Consider the following 26,484-nt stretch of genomic DNA (forward strand, 5'->3'; position numbering starts at 1 on the left):
TTATTGTATAACAAGATTTATATCTGTCTCACACGTAAAACGTAAAATGTATGAACTATACAAAAAATATTATTATACTTACAGAATCTACATCAATAAAGCAACATATTTAAAATTAATGTGTTACGACTCAACGTATAAAGTGTAAATCTTATACCAGTATATTAAATATTTATTTATGTAACAAAATATATTATATGAATAAGATATATCCAGTAAGTAATTTTATTTATTTAATAATAACGAATTGTGATATGTATCAATAGTACTCTTTAAAGTTACAAACATTGATTGCTATTACAAAATAATATTTATTTTAAAAATTATTACATAGAAAATAAATTTCAAGTTAGCGAATGCATTTGATAACACAATAAAAGGTTTCAAAAAGGTTAGTGAATTATATAAAAATAAAGTAATATTCTATTGAAAATAAATGTCTGTCTGATAAATTAATTCATGTATATATATATATTTTAAATAGAATAAACAAAGAGAGGCATTATTTTAGTTTCCCTTAAGCGTTATCACGGTCCGGTGGAAAGATATTTTTATGATATGTTATAGTTACAAGTATTATAATGTGTGCGCTCAAGCAATCATAGCAGGCCTGTCCATGACAATACATGAGGTCTCGCTACAGGCAAATACACCATGCAAGAGCACCGTAGCTGATAACACTATTAATATTAATATTATAATTTTAAATCGCATAGAAACTTACTAAATAGTAAGCTGTCCTAACACGTAACATCCACAGCTTGAAATATATATAAGCCTAAATTCACAAATAACATTAAATATTTTTATATCTAACAAACAATACTTTTTCTAAGGAACTACACATTTATTTACCGTATTAATTCCGATCAAACTTTTATTATTCACTAAATTATTATAATCTGTTTCATTAAATAAATAAATTGTTATTTAATAATGATTATATTGAAAGTGGTATCTGTTACAAGAATATATTGTATGCCTGAGTGTATCATAGATCTTAAAATTACACAAGAAGATCTGCAACTGCATCTACGATTGCGTGGTATTTTAAAGTATTGAATATATTTTTCTTTATGACTGCAATTTTGAGAACTAAACTATTAAAGATAAAAATCATGAAACTAAGTAGATGACAATCGTTCCTCTTATTCCGTCCATTGAAGTCAATGCATTAGTTATTTAGATGATTGAATATTTTTAGGCCTATTAAAACCCTATTAACACGTTATTGACTTATGATTAACTAAATGAAAATACAAGTGATTACTTTAAATTATGCAATGAATTGTAATGAAACTCTTACTTTTATTTCGGTCATCTGAAAAGTTATACTAAGCTAAATAGTTTACCACTTATATCTTATTTTAACTAATTAAAGCTATCCCATACTTCACAAATTGTGCTTTATAAGAAAAAAAGCAAAATGGTGCTTTCGTCAGTACTATGCATGAAGGACAACCTCTTTTCAAATTCTATTAAGTGTACAGTCAATTTCTCTACGTGCTTACAGTTACACAATAATTAACTACTAAGCTTATATAATATATAAAAGAGGCATTTTTATTTGATTAAATGATTAGCATACTTTCTTTATATTGAAAACTATTGGATCCTTGGAGTAAAGATAAGTTATACGTACGTTTTCGAATATTATTTTGTGATTTTCCTTAGCGCAACGAATGGTTTTCATTCGTGTTATTTCCGAAATAGTAATTGACTGCACATAATTTATCCCTAAAGGTTAGTTTATATATAACGTTTTTAAATTCATAAGATGATTTCCAATTAAAGCATTATTATGCTAAGTTAGTCCATAAGTTGGAGAGACGGAAGGTATTCATCACTGCCATTACATTTCTTTTGAACAGCAACCTTGTGAATACAAGTATTGCTCTGCCAAACTGAACAATTGATTGCAACGTTTCGTTTTAATCCATCCTATACAATATTTTGTGTTGACTATGCAACCTTGTACTAGGCAGAGTTCGAATATTAGAAGTCCTACTAATAGATACTGTGATAGTTAAATTCGAAGGATTATATTATCTACGGTTATTTATTTATTTTTTTTCAATATTTTCATTGGTCATATTTTTTCATATTTTTTTAGGTTTTGTACAAAGTTTACTAAGATGGAAAGAAATGTGTCTCCTGGCAGTGCTATTCTAAATATTATAAAATGCACGAATTATATATCATACTTACTTTTACTTTATTTATTATTATTCCACTAAGGTTTAAATATACCGTCACATACATGCATAGAAAATTTTACATCTGTTACCGCGATCTAATTGTAAGAAGGTATTATTTACAAAATAGTTATATATTTTTTTGAAGTCATAAGATTTGGAATTCATAAGATCATGAAGTGGTGGTAACATTGATTGTTAGCATCCTAAATAGTATATATTTTTAAAAATTCGTCTCACAACGTACACTCATATACATATATATAATATAAATTTCTAAAATTTCGATCTAATTAAGATATGTAACATTTGCTATAAAGCCGAGGCACACATTGATATGTATAGTGACAAATTCAATGTCATGTAAAAGCTTAGCTTTAACAGTTAAAGCCGATGTTAAACATTGTCTAGTTAGTCTAACGCGTACGGTCTAGGTTGACCTGACCGAATCTAAACTCGATATACAATACCTACATGTCTACTGGGTAGAGGAACATTTTAGCTACTATTTAGCTAAGATGTTCACAAACAACAATATGAGAAAATGTTCAGCTGTCCACAATATCTACACCTCGTATTGTTATGTGTTTTATCTCAACCGATAGATCCCTTACAAGTAAAGACAAAAATTACAAAATAATTAAGTAAGGAGGTGTTCCCTTACCACATTAAATTGCATTACAAGTTTATTGCAGACTAATAATAAGGGATGCTAGTGAGAAACAGTCTACCCCATCTTTGATAACTGTACCAGTCAATAATGAAAAAATCGTATCTTAAAGTTTCAGTGCCATTTTCATAAACTTAATTATAAGATATAGGTGATTATATATAATTTCACAGTGGGAGCCCTACGCCGAGGCCATTATCACGGGAGTTTTTTCTATTTGTTTAAAGTGCTACAGAAATCGCAAGAGTAGTTAGTAGTACGATGGGTAGCGTAGTGCCAGCGACGCTGCTATATGGTCCGGTGACGGCTCCATCACATGGCACGTGCTCCAGTTCTGGAATGTTCATCAAATAATAATGTATGACCCATTTCATATCAATTTAAATAATATCGATTCTTGAACAATCGGTATAACATTTTATAGAACTAATATGTAACTAACAACAAAATGTATAGATTTAATCACTTACTCTTATTGAGTCAGGTACATGGATAATAAAAAACTGATGAATAACGCTTTTAGATTGAATGTCGAAGTGAGATATTTCTGCGTTCTGAATAACAATGTGTAAAAAATAATGGATAGCTTATAATTTGAATATTTACCATTAAGCTTGTTGAGGAAGTCGTTCCAGAAGGCGCAGGCGGAAGCTCGGGGACCACGCGGGCCGGCCGGGCCACTGGGGCCATCAGCAGTGTAAGTGTAATAGTGAGGGGCTGTCCGAGAGTAAAGTGGCCATTTCTCATCAGGCTTGTGAGGTTTACTGTAAATTTATATGATAACAGCTAAAGTTTTTCTTTCTTGTTATATACTCACATTCTTGTGGGAATAAATGAATAGGAGCATGGTTAAGGCAGTTTTGTAACTACATAGATAGTTTATTCATTATATAATAAGTTACTTTACAATTAAAAAATAAGGTTATATAGTGTTCGCAACTGACGACTAGCTCCGGATTGGCATTGCCACGTGTCTATTGAGAATAACCTAACCCTTATATAGTTAAAAATGGCTTCAGATCAGAGCGCGGCGGAGTTAGTCGTGTTAACCGAGTGTCATAGAGTTGTTTATCGGTATCGGCGTAGTACTGACCCTCGTATTTTTATTTTAGGATAGCTTCTAATACATACGTTTAAATTATGTTGAGTAAATTATCATATTGTTGTTGTGTACTATATTTATTGTTACTATGTCAGTACAAAACAGATTTCCGTTTACATAATAATTTTTAAAGTCACAATGATATGATATTTACATCTTAAAGAAAATTTTACAGCATTGTGTGCTTTAATATAGAATTATATATATTGCAGCATACTTTGCCATATCATATATCTAGACAGCATTATTAATATCAGCTAATAGTTGACTTAACTTTTGACGAGATTTGTGACTATTTATTCTATTTAAAAAAAAATTACTGGAACTTAAAATTATATAGAACAAACCATTCAGTCAATCTGTGTCTTTAAAATTAATAAGATGCTTAATAAGCAAGAAGATTTTCTTTCCTTTATGAAATAAACATCTTGACGAAGGAAAAGCTATCAGGAAACGTTGTTCCTTATTTAGCCGTTATGAGTTATGAAATAAAATGAGGTCAATAGTAAAATACATGTTTAGGTATATGATATGTCGAGTTCATATTCTTTACTTGTTGAATTCCTTGCTTAAATCTCTTATGAAAACAACTTTAAAATATACGAATGATTGAAAAATTACGTTTTTCGTCACTTCTGATGTAAATATTTGTTACTTTAAACTTTTTGACATAACTGAATTATAATATATCGTATTTTTAGTCAAAACAACTTTTTTATATTACTTTAGATCATTTTCTTTTATACAATAATGAGTATTTCGTGCAACACGACTTTGAAATTGAATAGAAATTTTATCTATAATGAGCCCTATAAGAATAAATAATTTTTAATAATAAAAGATAAAAATATCCGTTCATAATGCTTGACTAGCAAGTCAGGGGATCGACATTAAAATTCAATAACGCTTTATTTGATGGAACCGTCAGGAACATTTTTTCGCCCTTCCCATTCAAATAAATATTTAAAATATCACAGGTATGAAAACTTGAACCCAAAGAAGATTATTATCTTCTAGTGATAAATTATTCTAGCTAGATATAACTATATACATATACATAATAGTGAAATAATTTAAAATATGTGACACTAAAGTATTTTTTTTCTTTTGAATTTTTATTTGCTATTAGTATTGCAATTTACTCTTACCCGGTTAAAGCAAATCTGGTGAATGATTGCATTATGTGAGAAGCCAGGTCACGTTCACGAGTATGGTACTGTAAAGATATGTTCAGGGGATGCCCGAAGACATATTCCACTTCATCCCCATGAATCACTCCCATCCATTCACCCCAAGGACTTGTACTAGTTCTCTGAAATCATTAGGATAAAAACTTTACTTTCCATGGTCCATGTAATATTGACATATATAAATTATACACTGTTATTCTTTTAAAACGAAAGTTTAATAATATATGGGCTATGTTTATAAATACAACTTAGACTCCATACGCAGAAGATACTTTACTTCGGTTAAGACAAACTAATAATACATCCCACACATTATGGAGTAAGGGTAAAACCCACGCTGCTAAAACAATAACAAACCTATCTTACTTATTGTTACTGTTGTTTTGTCTGACATGATCCAAATACGATTTGAATTATGGAAGTTTGTTTGACTGTATATGACATTTAAGACATTCCAGAATCATATGTAATGTTGAAATACTTAAAAGTAAATGACACTTATATATTTTCGGATATACTACGCGGAATTTTTTATTTTAAAACTACATAATCCCGACGTGTCACATGTGTCACATCTCGTCTGCCCGTAATCACGGTTGCTGAAAAGTAACCGAAACATCGGGATTATGTAGTTTTAAAATAATAAAATCCCCGTAGCATATCTGAAACTATATTAGTTTCATTTAAATCAATAAAACTCGCGAAAGTCGTAGATCTCATTACTTAAAAGTAATTATTTTCACTTAAAGTCATGTCGACAAAAATGTTACAAATAAATGAAACTTATTCTTGGGATTTTTAAATAAAATACTGAAATGCCAGGCAAAATATATATAACAAGAACACAGCCATCCGACTCAGAGAGTTTTAGAATAGAAATTATAAAAATATCATAGATTTACATTTAAATACTATTAAATGTATTGATACATTTACAAAGTATTTTTTTTTCAAAAGACATAATAAATAAAAAGAAATTAAAGTAAAATAAATAAGTGTTATTAAATGGATTTAAAAATAAAATCGACAGAACTCATTGTATAAATGTTAAGAACCGAGAATTACGAATTAAACAGATTCAAACTTCATATAGGAAGCCAATTAGTATGTGTTTAATCACCTACTTTGGTGCATCTCATTTGAAGAGCTAATTTTGCAGTTTCTGACTAACAACCCGCTTTTACGATTTTTTCAATGACCTATTAAATTTTTTCTCCAGTGGCCATATTATTTAACTGGGTGTCTTCTTCATATTAAATCACCTTTTCTTGTATACTATTTTTCACTTATTCAATAAATTAGAATTCAAAATATATACATTAAATAATTATGATAATTGAAATTCATACGGAACTTCGTAGTCACACATTATATCCTTAATATTCAAATATATAAACATTTAGAAAATATGATTTTAAATTGGATTTTATATTTCATAATTGCAATAGTAAACGGACTTCTAGAAGATCTGAGACACAACAAGTTAATATCGACCGAGTATAACACGGATGCTTTTAAATCCAAAACCGTATCTATGTCGATGATCTTTTAGAGTTCGTTCCAGGAGTAATCAGTGTAAAATGTATGTGTGGTGTATTTTCTCCTGAGGTTTTTGCTTAATACGTATATGTGGGATCTTTCAAGCTTGCACAAGTTCATTATCAACCATTTTAATATCCTTTTATATTTCAAATGCCTATGGGCTAGTGCCCGCGAGCATTGATGACTCATGATTATGAGCGCTTACAAAGAAGCAGGGTGTACGACCGGTTGGAACTTTTTGGGATAAAAAAATCTGTAAGTATCTGTCAAGAATGTTCATGAGAGTACTTTTATAATGAGAAAAAAAAAACCTTTATAAATGTAACTGAAAACAAAAAGTTATATACGTACTTATATATCTATATATAAATAATATATTATTTGTTACTTAAAACTTCGTATTATTTCCATACATTCTGTTATCTTCGATATTTACTTTCTACTTTTGCTTTTAGACTTTTGAGTTTTGTTTACGATGGTTGTTTGTCGAAGTGTCGATAAGAATCGCTGTCATTGCTTTACTTTGATTTATATTCAGCCAATTCTTCATACTTAAGTATTCATTTTCCGATTAGAATAATAAATCGAATGATTTGTATACTCTTACAATGTAATAAATCAAATTTTATTGAGAATTATACCCGCGGCAATGTTTGCCTGTTTAATTTCGACTTCAATCACTTAATCCATAATTATTTAATTTAAATCCGATATATATTTAGTATAAGAAAATAAAGAATTTAATATTAAATCTATGATGTGCAATTTTATAACAATAATCTTTCAATATATCCACTACGTGATTTATATCAGACTACAGAATTTATGAGTGTGAAGTATATATTATTTTAGCTTCCGTTTCCGACAGTTTCAAATAAAAATAAAATTTTATTTAGATTCACCTCGAGAACTTACAATATGTATTCTCAACACTAGCATACAATACTTAACCACTAGAGCAAAAGTGTTAAATACTTTCGCTGTAAAAACAAAATTGTTCCTCTCATTGCGTTATATAACACTTCATGTGGGGTAAAACTGGGACACTATTTCATAAACATGTTAAAAGTTATGTTTATCATTTTTACTGTGTTTGCAAAATCGGAACACAGAACCTAAAATAGAACTGAAATGAATTGAAATGATTGCCCAGTCAACCAATACTTTTGCATGCCATAATGGTTCTGATCTCAAATTCAAAACACATCAGATGTGGGTATCATAATATTTTTTCTTTAGATTGAAAATAAATATAGCATAAAGATCATATAAATGTATTATTTAAATAAAACCTTATTAATTCAAATGTGTGACACTGGAATTTTATTATTAATTTCCATATCACGAACATTTAAATGATAATTTAAAAACGAATTCGAATTACAAAAGGCAAAAAAAGTAGATACAAATAAGATCTTCACTGAGTGAATTGATCAAAGTAGAATACAAACTAGATTTTATCTAACAACAAAAAGCAAATGGCCACTGCCAATGAGATGTACGCTTACAATAGGCAATTGAACTAGCAGTGACGCACTAGCTTACGAAAATAGTAAAGCACGTGGCTTGCTTCTGTGATAGTAACACGTGAGGAATGACCCTTTAATAAGCGCTTTTAAGATTAACAAATTGACAAGCCATTTGAAATCATCCGTCTATTTGAAATGAAAAGGAAAGGTTTACTTTAAATTCTTTGATTATATGAAAGTTGTCTGCCTTTCTGGAGTAAATTAATATAAATCACTTCGGAGCTCCCACCGGGTGAGATTTGTCGTTAGTGACCATTGTCTGTCTTACGTGATTCCATTCTTCTAGTATGTTTTCAAATAAAACTAGAGATCTTAAAGCATTGTTTCACTGATGGAAATAATTGAAAAAATCTGTAATTCTTCCTATATCGATATTGCGAATATCTGTTGCTACTAGTCTAGGAGAAAAACTATAGTTTTCGAAGTTTTTATTAATTACATAATATATTAGTAGTATTAATTAAATAATAGTTTTACAATCATTTAAGAAATCCATGGAAAAAGGGATAATTTTACAAATGCTGAAAAACGATATATGAATATAAAGAAGTTAAAGCGCCCTAAAAAGTCTAAGTTATTTCTTTCATAAACATAATAATTGTGTATTAGTTCAAATATATCTAATTACTTTTCCTTGCTTCCTACCCTTTTTAAAGACTAACCGAAATCATACTTCAAGCTCGGTTTTATTGATTACATAATTATTTTTAATTAATTTTGATATATATTTACATTAAAGATCGAGTTAGATAGAAATTATATTGCTGTAACGTGATGAGACTGAATAGTCCTTCATTTCAACACTCACATTTGAATACATTTTCTTAAGAAAATACAGTATTCTTTATTTTGTTACCAAAAGCCTTATTATAATCAAAGCCCCAGATGAAATTTCGCCCCAGTTATATAATACAAACTAAGTAAAAAACTTTTCAAATTCGACCTTTACTTTCACAAGAGTTATCAGGCCAAAAAATAAATGTCGCTTGCAGCCTCTTTGGAAGAGCCCTCGCATTTGGTTCGTTAGCCAAATTAACGTGTATGCGCATACCAGTTTGTAGTTTAAAGAGCTGCTGAATAAATAAATGTTTTCTATTTCTTCGTATATTTATTTTATTCAAGAATAGTGACATTCAAAGTTTTATATTATGTGTATATTTTGATATTTTGAATCAGTTTGACTTATAAACCCTCGAACCGTGTACAATTATGACAGAATCTTCGACGTATAATGTACAAAAACCTTGTCACGTCAGCTTTCGAAGTTTGACGGCTTAATTTAGCGGTAGCTGATATCAGTGGACAGGTGTCATGCTACACAATTACTTTCTTGGGGTAAATGACCTTTACGAGTATTATTTTTTATTAATATATTGCTTTTAAGTCAACAAATATATAATAAATGACTAACTATGTTATTTGGATTTACTTCGCATCTTTTATTATTCTACATTTTACCAAGCATTTCGATTACTTTGCGATACCGTGATCACGGGCACGTGAGATGAAAAACAGTTTTATTTTGATGTGTAACCTTAGATATCAAATATATTATGGACAAATAGATCGTTACTTACGTGTGTAAAGTAGTAATAGTAAACGTCTACACCAGAATCAGCGAGAATTTCAGCAAAATAATTTGTTGGGCACACGAAGAAATAATCCCCTACGACGTCAGCAACCATCTTCTGGTTCAAATAGCCGTCGGTGATTTCCTCCCAATCGGTGTACTAAATATAAACAAAAAAACACATCCCCTATATATCAAGAACGTAAAATATTTGTAAGATATTAGTAATCAATTTGAAGTAACTAAAAATATAAAACTGTATAAAATACAGTAAATCGACATAAGCATTTCTGGACAAGCAATTTTGAATGGGAAGTTCTCATCAAATGATTCTGCGAAAGAACTTATATTAGGTCAGGAGCAGTTAGCAAAAACATATTTAACTCAAACATGCAACCTATTACGAGCCAACGTGTAATTTATAAGGAGAGATATTAGAGGCATACATTTCTATGGCTTGTATCGGGTTCCAGGTGAATTAAAATAATATCTTACAATATAGATATCTTTACATGAAATATTCATATTGAAAACTTTAATTACCTGAAATACAATAGCTTCTCTTTTAATTTTAGAGAACTCCTTAAAAATGGTGTCTATTATGTCCAAAAACTTCTCCCTTTGCAGGAAACTTGGACCATCTTTTTCGAAGTAGTCGAGAAAATCGTAAAGCAGAAAGTATGTCCCTGCAAACGAATGATGACAAATATAATAAATATTATGATATAATTATAAATAGTTAATTAAATATTTGTTAGTAATAATGAATCTGCATTTAATTTCAATACATTGTTTATTTGTAATCTCTAAACATTTATACAAGATCTTTTCCAATACAATAATACTTTTAGTATAATTAATGAAATGAGAAATACTCTTGCATTTATTGGGTAAGTTGATCCGAGTACAGTTGCTAACGAGGCTTGTTAGGAATAAAATCAAGAACTATCCTTTGAATTTGTAACAACACTTGGAAGCCTTTATTGTCATTTTTATTTATTTAAATTAAAAATAAAATGAATCTTAAAACCTTTGACAAAAGAGACATATTTCAATAAGATGAAATTTAAGAAACTATTTTTCTATTCTTTCATATGATGATCTTAGCACCTTACATTCTTTTATATTCAAATATAATTTCATTAAAAAACTGCAACATTGCATGTTCAATGTCGCTTTGGAATTGATGTTGAAACTATTTCATAGAAATTTTTATTTTTTTTAATGGATTTCTAGAATTTCAGGTTAAAAATAACTTAGACGTTGCATTTATGAAAGAAAAAATAATTTTAATAAAATATACATTTCTTTCTTTATTCAATTCATAACTCACAAATATTGTAAATTTTTACAAATAAGTAAGAGCATCTAAATTATCTTTTATCTTTTTAACTGAATATTTGGATGTCTATATTATATAATTTGTACACAAAATGTTTTTGAGGTAACTACAAACTTCACATGTAAAAAAATATAAAACTGTGAACAGCCTAACGACTGTGTTCATTAAAATCTTGCCTGCCTTGTATTACCAGCAATGTTTCTTATATTTCTGAAACATATACATAACACCATATATATATATATATGTGTGTATGCATATAATAGCGCGGTATAACATTGGTTGTTACAAAGAGAAAAACATTTTACTTCTTCATAATAAAACCAGTAAATATATATACTACTACTAATACGCCAAAGATATCTCCAAAAATATAGTCATGAAACTGAATATCTGAGAAGAGAATTAGAAAAGAGTTTTGTATCAATCTGAATTAAATTATCTGTTATTTTTAATACCCGTAGTTTTAGATAAGTTGCTTTACATTCAATTTTGTATGAAGTTTGATGCACGTGTACACTATAATAAATAATGGGATATAAGCGGAAATTCTAATAGCTTGATTGTCAGGAATGGCAGACGGAGACGTATCACCGGATATTCGTTCGTGTTCAACCATTATATGAAGTAATCCGAAGTCACTACGAATTTTTTGTATTGTTTTATACTGTATTAGCATTTTTAGAATAAACGTTAAACAATTTCGTCTATAAAACATTAACGTTAAGATAACACTCCTCACCTGTATATTGAAAAAAAATGGTGGTAATAACCGCTATTAACTTTGTAATGATGATTGGAAATAAATGAACATTTCATATTACAAATTGTCAGAGCTATATTTGAAATATATTTTAAATATCGCATAAAACGGAGAATTCATACTAACAGGAGTTGTAGCAATTTTATTTAAACACAATTATAATTGCTTAAACTATGTATTGCAATACAATTATTAATAAAATATTGGATTTTTAACATAATTGCAATGTTTGATAAGGAATTATCATTCAAATAATGTTTTGTATTAAGGATAAGATAAACTATCAAAGCAAACCATAGCGCCAACGAGGAAACTCAGTCAATACCGTTCTAGAACTCTAGGGTGGAAAGGGGAGGCATGCGTAGCACCGGGTCGAAAGTAGGAGGATGAGAGCTTTCGCGTGGGCGAGTCTGTAGTACTTGGTAGTACAGCCAACAATCGCTGTGTTTACGTACCACTGCGCAGGCGTACCTAGTACAGGTGTAGCAGACGTCCTCGAATTGTATCTGATATTGATATGTACAATATCAAGAAAGGTCGTTCAATATAAAATGTTTCGATTTTCTATTATCTAAAATAACGCTATCAGTGCTTGCTACATGTTGATTTATTGGATCCCAATTACTTATATATTCGTTCTATTTAATAAAAGAACAGACTTGCATAAGAAATCACTTGGGCTTCTTGATAATAAGATTATATTAAAAGGATTTCTAAATAATTTTTAATATTAAGCTAGACTCTCGGATTTTGCAATAACTTGGGTAACATAAACATCTCAGTTTTGAAAATAAGCACATTTAATACGGAAAGCTAACATTTGCGGTCAGCCTTCAAGTATAATGCAAACATAGCGTCAGTAGAGCTGCACTTTAAATTAATGAGTTTTTACTTAAGAAAAATATTCTCTTTTAATGTAATTAAAAAGAGGAGTACCTATTAACTAAAATCTAAATAAATTATATATCAAAACGTTTATCAAAACTTACACTAGTTTGCGAGTAACACATAGTAATGTTGGTTCTGTGAAATATATAATTGCCATCATAAAATTTTGATACATAATTGAATTCATAATATTACCTTCGTCTTGGTTGCTTCCGAGAAGCACTTCTGTATTATGGAAATGACCTTCTTTCATCAACGTATCGGGATCTTTTGGCAAAAATATTCCATCCACAGTTGGTGCCGACGGAAAACCCAAAATACCAGTATAAGAATTCCATTGCTGTACTGAAATCGTCTTGGCATCAACACCTCGCATGCAATCCATTACTAAACTTGGGTCCGCACTTAATAAACTGCTGTTACAATTGCAGTCATCGACTAAAACTTTTCCAATATCTTGAGCTCTCTCTCCAGTCATCCAACTCCATGGAGCATTTAAAGTTCCAGATTGCAAGATTCCTCGTTTGAATAATCCTTTCATTTCCGGGGATAACATATGCAAGCTCACACTACTTCCTCCAGCAGACTCTCCGAAAAGAGTTATTAACTCCGGATCGCCTCCAAATGCTTTAGCATTATCTTTTATCCAGCGAATAGCCATTTGTTGATCCCAAAGACCCATATTTCCGGGTGCTTCCTCACTTCCAGGAGAAAAATATTTATTTAAATATAAAAATCCAAATGCACCAACTCTATATTGCATTGACGCTACTATAACATCACTCGATGAAGCCATTATATCTGCTTTATACAGGTCAAGTGTAGCTGTTCCACTCATAAAGCCTCCTCCGTATATCCAAACTAGAATAGGCACTTTTGGCCTTTCCGTAAGAGGCTTGTCTTGATGATGTCGAACTCTTAAATGTTGTGGTACCCAAATGTTTAAATAAAGGCAGTCTTCTGATATGTTTGTATTAGGATTCCACATCTCTTCTCCTTCAAATCCCGGAAAATATTCATACCGTTCCTGATAACAACTATTGGGCATAGCTGTTGCCTCTAGAACTCCATGCCAAGGGTCAATCGGGACTGGTTTTCTAAATCTTAGCGGTCCTAAAGGTGGTTTGGCGAAGGGGATACCAGTAAAAATATGCACTTCACGACCCATGACAGTTTTAGCATAACCTTTGATAAGTCCGCTTTTGGTTTCCACAATTAGGGGATCATTATGAAAATTTTTCGGTACAGGACTGGTTGTGGGTGTCGTTTGAGTCGTAGACGATGTAGTATCATGATGATTTGCCCACGATCGAGCCCACACTCGCGATATACAAACGCACAACAACAATTTGGTAAGTATAATTTTAATATGATAACCCATTTTTCTGGCGTCTTTTTTAACAACTCTTAACGTGACGTATTTAATCGGAAGTAGTCTGCCAATTTTATCAAGTATTTATCAAAATTCATCTCTACACTACTCAATCCTTAACCACTGTCTCGTGTACCTGCAACAGAAAATAAATTAATTAAACTCTATTTAGATAAACCAGAATGAGAAGTTTTTTCATAATTCAAGTACAACCTTCCTTCAAATAGATAGATGCAGTAGTAAAGAGGTACGTGGATCCATTAGCTGGCTTAAAATCGAAAGAGTTTTATTACCATTGAAATGGTGAATCAATCACAATGAAATCGTTCGAATGTGAGTGCTTCGGATCTTTAATGGCTATCAATGGAATAAGAGTTTATAGTGTCAAAACAATTCAAATAAGCTTTAGGGAACAAAGACATGTAAAAAATATAATATTGTTTAAGGTAAATAATGAAACTTTGATTCAGATTATTAAAGTCACTAGTAGAATTTCTATTATAAATTTGGTCCTCAGTAAAATTTTTAACGCGTTCTCTTAAATATTTCCTATATTACAACATTACCGTTACTTTGTACTCCGTTACATTCAACAGTTTGCCGCTACGTCTACGTATCTATACGTACGTTCCATCGAGAACATGAACCTTGGAACCCAAAGCCAGCGGGTAATAATTATTTCATCGGACATCCGAATCGGTATCTAGGGACACATTACATTGTTTCATCGTTCGATATAAAGTTGCGAATGAATATTGAAGTGAAGGCCGATAAAACCTCGGGCAACAGAGTCGAGGATTGTTCTGTTTGTTTAAACAGAATTTTAAATAATTTTATATTATATATGACAAAGTTCAACAAAAGATGCTATGATTTGTTGACAACTTAGGTATATTAAGAAAAAGATATATATATTTTATAAAAAATAGTATGTCGCTGGAAACTTAAATTTAGATGACTTTTAATTAATTTCTGTGAAATAACTACTTATATTAATGAAATATTATTATTATTATACGAATGAAAAACGATGAACAATACATCTATTTGAAAGAATGTTATAAGTGAGGTATATAAGATAGGATTCCAAGTAGAACAGAGGCGATTAATTTAAACTGATTATACACCTACGCAGACAAAGTAGCGGGCGACAGTCAGTTGTTAATAAATCGTTGTTCATATTGTCACATAAAATATAATAGAATAGCAGAAATTCATACAAAAAAATCGTCACTGTTTATTTAAATTAATGTTTGTTTTACAAATACTGCGTGACTAGTATTGTTAAACAGAAAATCATAGTACTCGTAATATTGATGTGAAATTTGGGTTATTTTTTGGTCATTTTTTAACCAATCATTTCAACCATTGTTATCATTGCCTCTAATACATTCACTAATTACATAAATGTATTTATACTTAAGGAGTCCCTCTGATATAAATTCAGGTCATGTATGGAATAGGAGAACATATCAAAGCACCGTTTGCCGAGATCAGCTAGGGATCCCTTGAGAAACGTCTTCACTGTAAATTAACTTAAGCTTACTCTGTATGCAGACGAGCGTGTTGTATAATGAGATTTAGACCCTACGGAACCTAATAGTTTATGAAATAGAGCTCCAAACTGTACTTGGTAACAGGGCATTAAATTTTGTTCTTAGTAAAATCAAGTATCATGAAAGTGTCTTGTGAATTTAGAGTGCTAGTTAAAATGGAGTATAAAATTTTAGTAGACAGATTTTGGAAAACGAAAAGATAATAAAATAAGGTCTTAATTCATATCACTGAACGACAGAAAATATTTCGAGGACACAAACATACCAATATTTTTTTTTTATTTTTATTAAAATATTTAATTATATTATGAAAAAAAATATATATAAAAAGGGTACCTATTTAGAACTTAAATACAGAAACAAAAAAATTGTTTCTTTTTTTAATAATAAAAACAATAAGATAAATTGAAACCAACACTGACACAGATAATAAAATAAAAACATTTCTATATTAAAAAGGTGTAATAGAATCTTATGTGGGGAGAGAAGCGTTAGGCAAGCCTCATTCCGAGACAGGGGGGGCCCCCCTTGCAGGGGCGAGCAGCGCGCGCCGCTCGATAAATCGATGGGCTAATACAATGCTGTGCGGCCTTGGAGGCTTGCAAGTCACACCCCCTACTCTCAAGTTCAATGCCAGACTGTATCCTGCCATAAATTATAATAAGCAGTACTTATAAGAAGATCTGACCCATTTTATGTTCTTGATAATGACTTGCTGGATGTTCAATTAATATTTTTTGTGGGGTTTAGATGGTCAAATTAACTATAACTAATTGACTCCCATGATTATGATGTGTTTATTAATATTATTGATACATAAATTATAGCTCCAACCGTTTGTACCACAAGTATATATTTATTTCAAAACACTAGACAGCTTAAAATTTATGGTATTGTCGTGACATCTTACATACGGATACGTTGTCATCCTTTTCGTATACACCACTCATTATATTCAGTGATATATGAAGGTTCTTTTCGTTGAAATCCTCAAAATGAATTTACTTATGACAAAATGAGATTATAAACATAATACTTATGAGTAATGTTTCAATTAATACATTAATGCTATGCTCGAATAAATGGATGCTAAAAATACGAAACAAATTTAACGTAAAATGGATTCGTATAAAAGCATTTATCATTTTTAAAGCCCTCGCTCATCAGTAGCTAATGAGTGTCCAACTGCAGACAGGTTTTCTTTTTTTGCCATATTTTGCCAACCTTAGTGACCAAGAAATCCTGTTCGTAATACAAGCCTGGGTTATGTTTACAATCCATGTTTATTCAAAAACCATGCCTTGCGTGAAGTGTACAGAGGTTCTTAAAAGTTAGCAACTAGTGGTCATACATAATCAAGTAGAATCAAAGTCCTAAGTTAAATTTATGTATATATTAAACAGTAAGGGTAAGTGGTCATTTTTTTTTCAATTCATTAAGGACGTCGCAGGGTACTGATAATATAAACCAATCCTATAGCATTGATTATACTTTCTAGTCTAATGCCAGTAGCCCTATTGGCTTTGAAAACGATACCGACAGAGTGTCGGTCATACAAATGGGACCTAACCTTGAAATGCGGACCTAAAGATCCCACTTCCGTTGCAAGTGTGATTCTAAGACGTCTGTAAAAGGAAAATAGCATAGGGAAATGCGATAACAGCGACAAAAGCGTCGTGGATGAAACGGATCATCATCTTTGCTGACAAAGACCCTGTGTTTGTAAGTAATTATGATGTTTTTTTTGGAACATTCATGTCTATATTATCGGTTGTTACTTGTTGTTAAGGCCTTAGCGCACGTCTTTAGAAGGTACTATGCCTTTCAGGGAATCGAAGTTGATGTAGTCAGTCGCTAAGATAACGAACCTGATTGGATGAAGTGTGAGAAATAGAAATCGTAGATCCTGATAAATCTATGGCTGTGTGTATCAACTATTAAGGTGTTAGAAATAATTCGTAGCGTTTGATGAGAGATGGCGTGGGTATTACAGTGTTTTTTATATTATTGAAAAAGTTTTCTACATCGTTTGGTTACATTCCGAAACGCAGAAGATCATGGGTTAAGCCCGGACAACCATCATCATCAGTGGCAAAATGCAATATTCAGGGATCTAAGCTCCTCCCTTGTATTTGGTTGGCTCAACAAGATGTTGTTTATTATGAATTGTTAAAACCCAATGAAACCATCACTGGGGATCCTACGGTTGCAATTGATGCGTTTGAGTCATGCATTGAAAGAAAAACGGCCGAGATGGAGCAAAATGCACGATAAAGTTATTTTACTGCACGACAATGCTCGACCTCACGTGGCGAAACTAGTGAAAATATACCGGGAAACATTGAAATGGGAGGTTTTTACCATCCCGCCGTATTTTCCGGATATTGCCCTTTCGGATTACCACCTGTTTTGATCAATGGCTCATGGTTTATCAGAGAAAAAAATAACATCTTATGAGGATTGCCACAATTGGATCAATTTATGAATTGCCTCCTTTTTTTGACGTGGCATTCGACAGTTACCTGAAAAATGGGGAAAAGTAGTGGCAAGCAATGGGCAGTATTTTCAATAAGGTAATTTTTTATTTTCATTTCAAATAAACCTTTACTTTTTTAATGAAAAAATGCTACGAATTAATTCCAACACCTATGTATATAAAATTGTTTTGTAACATGAGCAGTCTATTAATGACTGATAGACCAAGAATAGTCCATGGGTGAAGTACAAGCTTGCGCAAAACATGCTTGGAAATATGCGAGTCTCGTAAGGTGTGCCCTTATTTCTAAGGGTTTTATTTTTACAATAGATCAAGGATTATAGGTCCTATAGGAAGTAGGCATCTCTAGATGTTGACGGAAGGTTTTTTCTTTGTTATGTGTATTGCTGTTAGCCCTGCAGCTTTTACAGTATACCGGAACATGTGACAATTAATCAGGGTGACTCTTTTATATTCAGGTTTTTTGGCAAGGAATAGGATACTTATATAATCTAATTTGTCTATTGGAAGTGCTAACACTGCCTTGTCAAGTGAAATTGATCACGGTGCTTTTTTCGAGATTGATCTCTATCCTCAATCGATTCCTCCCTTTAAAGAAGTCTCGAGACCCTTTTTAAAGACGAGTAAAAATATAACCCATAAACTGCCGTCTCATCCCTGAGAATGTCACGATGGGTTGGTATTTTAGATACCGGGACATCGCTCAAGAACAATTAAAATGGAAGTGGATAAAGGATTTCTTAAGGTTGGGAGAGGTGAGTCGAAGATTTACTTCATGTGCCGAAAAAGCGATTTAATAAGTAGGCTCATATGGTGCCTTTCTGATGATGAGCCTGTGACATGAGCGATCCGGCTTACAAAGTTCTTGGCTTGGAGCACACTGTGACAGTGTGATTTTTCTCGTCGAGTTGTCTATCGATTCTGTCATAAATTTGATGATGATTTGGTGATCATCGCTTTCTCTACCGAATGGAGTCAGAGACTTGGGATAGTTTCGAAGAGCCAAACAGAGTTGTTGTTCGAGTAGCTTTTAATCAATTATTATTTTTTTCATGTTTTTCATGATGTTGGTGGTACAAAAAGTTTAGAACAGGACGATCAATCTAACGATATATATATATCATCATACATCGATATTTAGATCGATCGACCGATTGAATCGAGTTCAGCTGGAAGGCCACGTTCTTCGAAAGGGCTCAGTCAATCAGGGCAGATGTTGCTGCGGATTGAGGAAGATTAAAAATTTTCTTGAATGCCTGACTCTACTTGCGCAGCAGAACGTTTTCGACTACTAATTATCAACATTTAAAGACTTTGTCTTTGAAATCGATAAAAAATTTTCTTTTAGTGTTTTTAATTTCATTAATTTTGAAGTCAATAACTGCCTTCTCCGATATAAAAAGACTGTATAAAATAGTTCGGAATTTTAAAAGAAAATAATGATATGTTACATTTGTGACAAATTATTATATAGAGTCAATCCTTTTTTAATATTTTATTAGTTTCTTTATACAAATTATAGGTTGATGTATATTGAAAGGTCAGATAAAATCAAATTCAATAACGAGACTTTTAATCGATATAAGGCTTGAAGGTCCCAATGTACTTTTTTTACAAGTAATTGTAATTTTATCTTTGATTTTTACTATGAACATTGTACAAGTAGACCATACAGACGTTGCCTGGTCAAGACAAAGATATCATTCTGACCAGGTAGCTGAGTAAGGATCATATTTAATTTTTAATGCCAACCGTGGCTTCCTATCACAAAGTTTTTGATTTTAAATATTACTACTAATTAAACCAAGAATAATAAAATGGTACGTTAGAATTACGCGAACTTTTTAAGCGACATTGTAGACAAATGTATCTGAAAAATTATGAGACTAATAACTGGTGACAATTATTTTACACGACCTAAGCAATGCTATTACAACAATTATTCAGTTATTCGTTAGGCTTTCTTAAATTACTTTCTGGTTATTTCTCTCATAAAAACCTTTTTCAAATGGTGAGAATATATAGGAAATAAAATTTATGAAATCTTTATATCCATTCTTAATAAATATCGTGAATAGGAAAAATGTAAATTTACTTTTATATATGTACCTGAAGATATTAAACCTTACCTAACTAATATTTAAATACATATGTATAAACAATATTGTCGAAAATAAAGACGATGTATTACTCAAATTTAAAACTTGAAGATAATTAAATGATTATTATATCCAGAATATATAGGCGAGTTAGTCTTTATATAAAGACCTGTATTAACAATATCATATGATATCACACACTAGTAACTTAATAGTGCAGTACTATTGTTATCAGTTATAGTAAACAGCCACTACTTCATTGTTTTCCGTAGAGAATGGAGGATTTATATTATTCCACTGGGAACCGTAAACACAATCGTAATACCGATGATTTGTTTCCCTTACTCATTGTATAAATCAAATTTCACATTCTAATAAATATTGTAATGACATTTACTTTCGTCAGGATTGCTTTGATGTCGAAGTTACAGCTCCTTTTTTTAATTTTGATAATTCACTATATAAATTCACTACGTATATTTTATTTATTGTATAAGAGCGGTATTTTTTTATTACATCTATAATGTTTGTCCTATCATCACATTAATATTACTATCAAGTGCATTTATATGTATATAATTTTATATATTTATAACAAAAGTAGTAAATGTAACGTAAATTAAGACAGGAGTAAAAGATCACAGCGCTAAATGATCTCTTCATTAGGGAGTTTAGTCAGGCATCTTCAGCACAATTCACAGTTAGTTGTAATGCAACTTAAGCTCTCTGAACAGTAAGATCGTGTCTATGAACGTTAATTTCAATTGACAAATAATAAGGTTCGAATATATATTTTAAAAGCCATGATTATAGAAATAAATATGAATTATAGAGACGTTTATATATAAAATGATGATGATATTGAAATTTCTATAAAACTCGTATTAAATTCAGAACAATCGTTAATTATCGCCGATCATATATCATTAGGACGTTTTATAATGACGATGACATGGCTAATGTAATTGTGTCAATTAAAACTATTAATTATGACTGTATAAAATATTTATAATAAGTAATTTAACTTTTACTAGCTAAGGTGAGACGGTCATGCTATGCTGTTATATCTTAAATAATAATATCTTATAATAATAATATTATTATTTTATAATGTAATGTAGAAACTGTATTAAATAAAAAATCAAGACAAGCGCTTACATACACTATTATATCTATATAATAAGAACATATAAGCTTCTCAGTAAATATCGTCAGTTTTTTTTTACATACGTTTTAACAAAAATATATTTGTTTTATAATTAGCCTTGTTAATAAAATAATGGATTTTAAGTCCTTACATAAAGAATACTTTTTTTATAAACCACTAATAAAATATAATTTAAGTAACATTTTTGTCCTTACCATTTTTATCACAAAAAATAACCAAAGTATACAATCTCATCCTCATAAATCTCCCTAAATACTTACTTTTTCTTATATTTTAAGCCTTAAGTAAGAAGGAATAGTATAATAAAGAGTTACGTAACGCTTTTAAAAAAATGCTTTTTTTTCTAAGGAAAATGTGATATCATTCTGAGTCTTCCGACCATATATCATTTTGAGCTGATTTTCCTTAATATTTTGTTATATTCTTTACAAAATTTTCACTCTGTATAATTATGAACAGAATTTTCTCCAGTCTTATGTAATAATGAAAATACAAGCTATAATCATGGTAATAGGAAAGGTATTCTTAGACTATTACAGATTTATTTAAATATTATTAGAAAATATATTCGAAATTTATATTAATACAAATGTCAAAAATAGCCAGGTTTACCAACTCCGCTTATCGCGATCTATTTACTAATTGATATGTGACCCAAATTGATGTGGGCTGATTTCTATTAATTTTGACAGTTCGATTTTAAATATTTGTATAATTTATATGAAAATATTTCTATTTTTAAATATATAGATTATTTGATAAAGTGGAAGACAGTTTTACGTGACAGGTCTTTTAATAAAAAAAATATACAATAGTCTCGTAATTCATTTTAAGATTTATTTTATATGTCATGAGTTTAATATCTTAGTAAAAGTTTTAGGAATATCAAATAGTTTTTATAGATCTTTTTGTTACTCAGTGTATTGTAAATATTTTATCCGTCCATAATACATTTTATAAGAATCCATAGATCCTTTTATCTTTATACTTAGTAGCGATCACTTAGGCGACCTATTTTCTAATCAAGGCTTTTGTTGAAATCTGAATGTTTTAAGGATACTTATAGGGCAATCTGAACTTTGGACCAAACATTTTCTTTAAAAACGTATTCAACTGATGTTCTGGTAGCTTTACAGATATATATTTATATCATTACGTCCATATAACGCTGTAACGCAGATGATATCACTAATGTATTTGAATTGCAGTGAGGCCAGAGGTAACATGCTATTCATAAGATAGAACGGTGAGTTTCTGAAACATAAATTTGATATATCATATATTATATTTTATTGTGATACTTTTTATAATAATGAGAGCAATTTGCCCAATTTTTTTTTTTTTGGTCTTAAAGAAACATTCAGCGATATATAAGAGTATATTTTAACTTTCCAGACTATCTAGAACTTAAGCAGTTGAATTATAATTAACGTTTAAATTACTAAGGTTAAAGTGAATAATTTAGATTGCATTAAATATCCATGAACATAGCACGCAACCACAGTGCCCATCGTCTGATGCGATACGTTATATCTTATAAAAAAAGTTGTCAATCTGATAATATTATAATTACTTAGCTAGCAGTGAGATTAGTGAAAAACTCATTCTAGGGCTGTAAATCACTGAAAGCATATTTTATCGACGTTTTTTTATTAAAATTTGCACTAAACACATTTTTACGATGAAATAAAACATTAAATGAGATGAAATATTATTCCTTGTTAATCGACAACAATTTATAGAAAAAAAAAAACTATAATAAAATAATATCGATATCACCCTAGGCGTTTATGCTTCATAATAATTTAGCTGTACGAATTATAGACTAGTAGAATAACTTTTGAAGATAGAGAGAACCCCTCGAAAAAAATCTATTCTCCAATAAACGTTTACAAAAAGTAAAAAAACCGGTTCTCGTAGAGTCTGTGCGCAATTGGTCAGTTTGTGAAATGCGTTTAGAAAATGGGAGGGCTTCTACCAACGTCCTGAGATATCGATTTATGTAAATTTATGCAAGAAGAAGTTTTGCTTCCTGTCTTCAAGATAAAAAGCAATTTGTTGCTTTCAGAGAACACTTCGTATAATTTATGAGAAATACTTTCATGTATTTTTGAAGGCTCTATGCATAAAATATATGAAAACCTATAATAAGTAAGCTGTAATTTGACTGACCTGAATTCGACAATAATTATATATCTTAGATTGTACAAAAATGAGGAACGACTTTTTGACTACATTTAAAGTTGCCTAATTATTGAGGTTCTTTTATTTATAACACGCACAGTTTTAAAGTGGAGACCTCAATAAAATTGCGACTGTTGAAACACGCAACAAAAGAAAATTATTTATTACAACCGTTTATATTTTACGTCGGTAAGTTGTATCTTAAAGTAGCTTTTTTCACTGAAACCACCTGGATTTTATGAAAAAATATTTACTTTACTATTTTCACTAAAACTTACATCAGAATTAACATTATCAGTGTCTATCTGTTTTTATATTTATTCCAAATATCGTTTGTACTGATTTTTTTTTAATTTCAAAAAAAAAAACAAAAGACAGAAAATTGTTAGAGAGAAGTTAAAAATAATATACCATTTTATTTTTGTCATATAAATGAAATGGTATATTATTTTTAATGTTTTTGATAGTTTAGTCCTGCGAAATTAAAATTTTCTTTTATTAGAAATTAAACTTTTTTAAATTGAAATTATATTAGAATTTTTTTTTTTATTTATAAGAAACGACTTTTGACATTGACTCATTAGCCTAAGTTAATATTACGATATAAGAATTAATAAAGGTTTTATTTATCATAAAAACTTTGAAAAAGCTACTGTTTGGAGAATGAGGTAAAATAAGTTATTTCGCATATACATAATATATGTATAAAACGGCGATATTGTTAATGAGTTGTGTAATCTTGACTTGTGCTAGTGGAAACAGCGTAGATCGAAATGAGTGGTGACGTTAGGTCACGCCACGGTAATGTATGGTCTAGTTCCGATACAAACTCCAATTTAGAGGATGATTATTTCCTATCTTGTTTCAATTACGGATCAATTATGAAATTAGGGTCCTCTCTTGTGATATATTATAGAAAAATATTTGTTCTTTTACCTGAAGACAAGTATGTATTTATTAAATAATATTTTTTATCGTCTCTTAAATTTAGTTCTAAAACTCCGCTTCAAAGGAGTCTCCTATTATGTAAGGTTTCAGTCTCAGAGTTCCAGATTGTTAAATTTCTATAGACTGTACTTCAGCGGGCGAATAAAAGATCCATATGCTCCCTATTGTAATACTTCCACCGACTTTGTGACCTTCTTTTAATAAAGTCATAACATATTAATTCTCCTGTGTTGAACAACTAACAACTTCATGGAAATGTGACTTTTATAACGGAATGTAAAAGAAAGTCTATACATATAGTTTTATAACTTCTTTATAAGATAAATAATACATATACGAGATCTTTCAAGATACCTTTCAGCCAAATATCATCTGAAGTCTGATAATATATTTTTTACTTAAAGATTTTAGTTTGTTATTGTCAGTAAACTTAGTTTAAAAATTAAATTAAATGCACTGTAAATTTTACAACATATTTTTCTTACATAAATAAATCCACAAATATCAAACAATATATAATTAAACTTCAAAAATTTTACCGGTTATTATAGGTTTAAAGGTTACTGGTTATTTACAATCATTCCTTCAGTAAATGTACAAAATTAGCTAAATTCTTTAATAAGCTGTGTCTAACCGCAGAAAATGTTCTAAAATTGAGGTGACCTTTACCATTAACGTATATGTACGAGACCCAAAAACAAAGTTTAACCAAGTGAACTTTAAGGATCTTACAAAAGGACCATCCCTTAAGAATTGATTACAAAATAACAGACAAGAAAAATCAATGATCGATCGTTACAAGATCTTACTTGAAATAAAATCTACGTTAGATAATAATTATTGTTGTAAACATAATAGTTTTGGCACTTTATGGGTGTTAAAAAGCACATAGTATTGGATAGACACCAATCCGAATCTATTTGAAAATCATGCTTGAATAAGTTCCTAAAATGACTGAAATCAAATCTCTGTTGTTTAATTTACTTAAATGTTTAGTTTTCACGAATAAATAATTTGAGCTGTAAGAGTATGTACAAAACAAGTACTATTAAAACTATTTCCTTGTTTTCAAAAAGCAAAAACATATTCGAAAAGTGGAAAAAGCAAATTTTAGCAGGAACCTTTCCAAAATGCTTATGAAATAAATAAACTTGTCAAACTTTGTAACATAATTCGGAAAGCTGCAATTGCAGTCTTAAATAACGTTGACTTGAAGCTAGGATGCTTTACCTTTCAATTTTGCAGCCGTCTTCATTCGTTAAAAGCAATAAATGCAGACAATAATAATTCACTTAGATTTTATATTTAAAAAATGTCAAAACAAGTTTTGCTAATGTAAAATATAATACACCGTATTACTTACAATTTGCATATTGTTCAACAGATCTTTTTGCATTTGAATTTTTGACGTTTAAGCTTAACCTTAAAAGCCTACAGAAGGTCTAAAAGAATTTTGAGTATCAGTTTCATGATACAAGAATATTGAAGTAACTTTTCTTATAATAAATGACTTCGAAGTGACTGTATTGAAGCAAAATCGTCTTGTCATATTACTCTCACGCAAATAAGTCTTGAGGGCAAAGGAGCTCATAAAAGTCATAAATCACACTTAATTCTTTGTCAAAGACACTGCTTCCCCCCGTTCGTGAGTAGAATGACTACGCTCTGTTTTCTTTTACGAAATATTACATAGTTTTGTTACTTCAACGTATAACATACATTTACAAAATTATTATTTTTTCCAGGAAAATTACGCGAACTCATGTTAACTCATATATAAGAGACAGAGTTCATCTTCAATAATATAATTATATTGTATAAACAACTAAAAATAAATAAATGTATGATATATTAATAAATAAACATTAA

The 26,484-nt window shown here is 30.2% G+C and overlaps 1 protein-coding gene across 1 annotated transcript in view; it reads right to left on the bottom strand.

Moving 5' to 3' along the window:
* Positions 1 to 2,008: 2,008 nt before the first annotated feature.
* Positions 2,009 to 26,484, bottom strand: part of LOC116767117 (acetylcholinesterase-like) — a 29,821-nt gene continuing 5,345 nt past the window's right edge. The window contains exons 2-7 of the mRNA XM_032657296.2: positions 12,987 to 14,299; positions 10,342 to 10,484; positions 9,806 to 9,958; positions 5,116 to 5,279; positions 3,472 to 3,629; positions 2,009 to 3,199 (exon numbers count right to left, since the gene is read on the bottom strand). Coding sequence (XP_032513187.1) covers positions 3,087 to 3,199; positions 3,472 to 3,629; positions 5,116 to 5,279; positions 9,806 to 9,958; positions 10,342 to 10,484; positions 12,987 to 14,172 — 1,917 coding nt within the window. The 5' untranslated portion in view covers positions 14,173 to 14,299 and the 3' untranslated portion in view covers positions 2,009 to 3,086. The remainder of the gene's footprint in view (positions 3,200 to 3,471; positions 3,630 to 5,115; positions 5,280 to 9,805; positions 9,959 to 10,341; positions 10,485 to 12,986; positions 14,300 to 26,484) is intronic.

Source organism: Danaus plexippus, chromosome 10 (assembly GCF_018135715.1).
Source record: "Danaus plexippus chromosome 10, MEX_DaPlex, whole genome shotgun sequence".
In the NCBI taxonomy this organism is placed as follows: Eukaryota; Metazoa; Arthropoda; class Insecta; order Lepidoptera; family Nymphalidae; genus Danaus; species Danaus plexippus.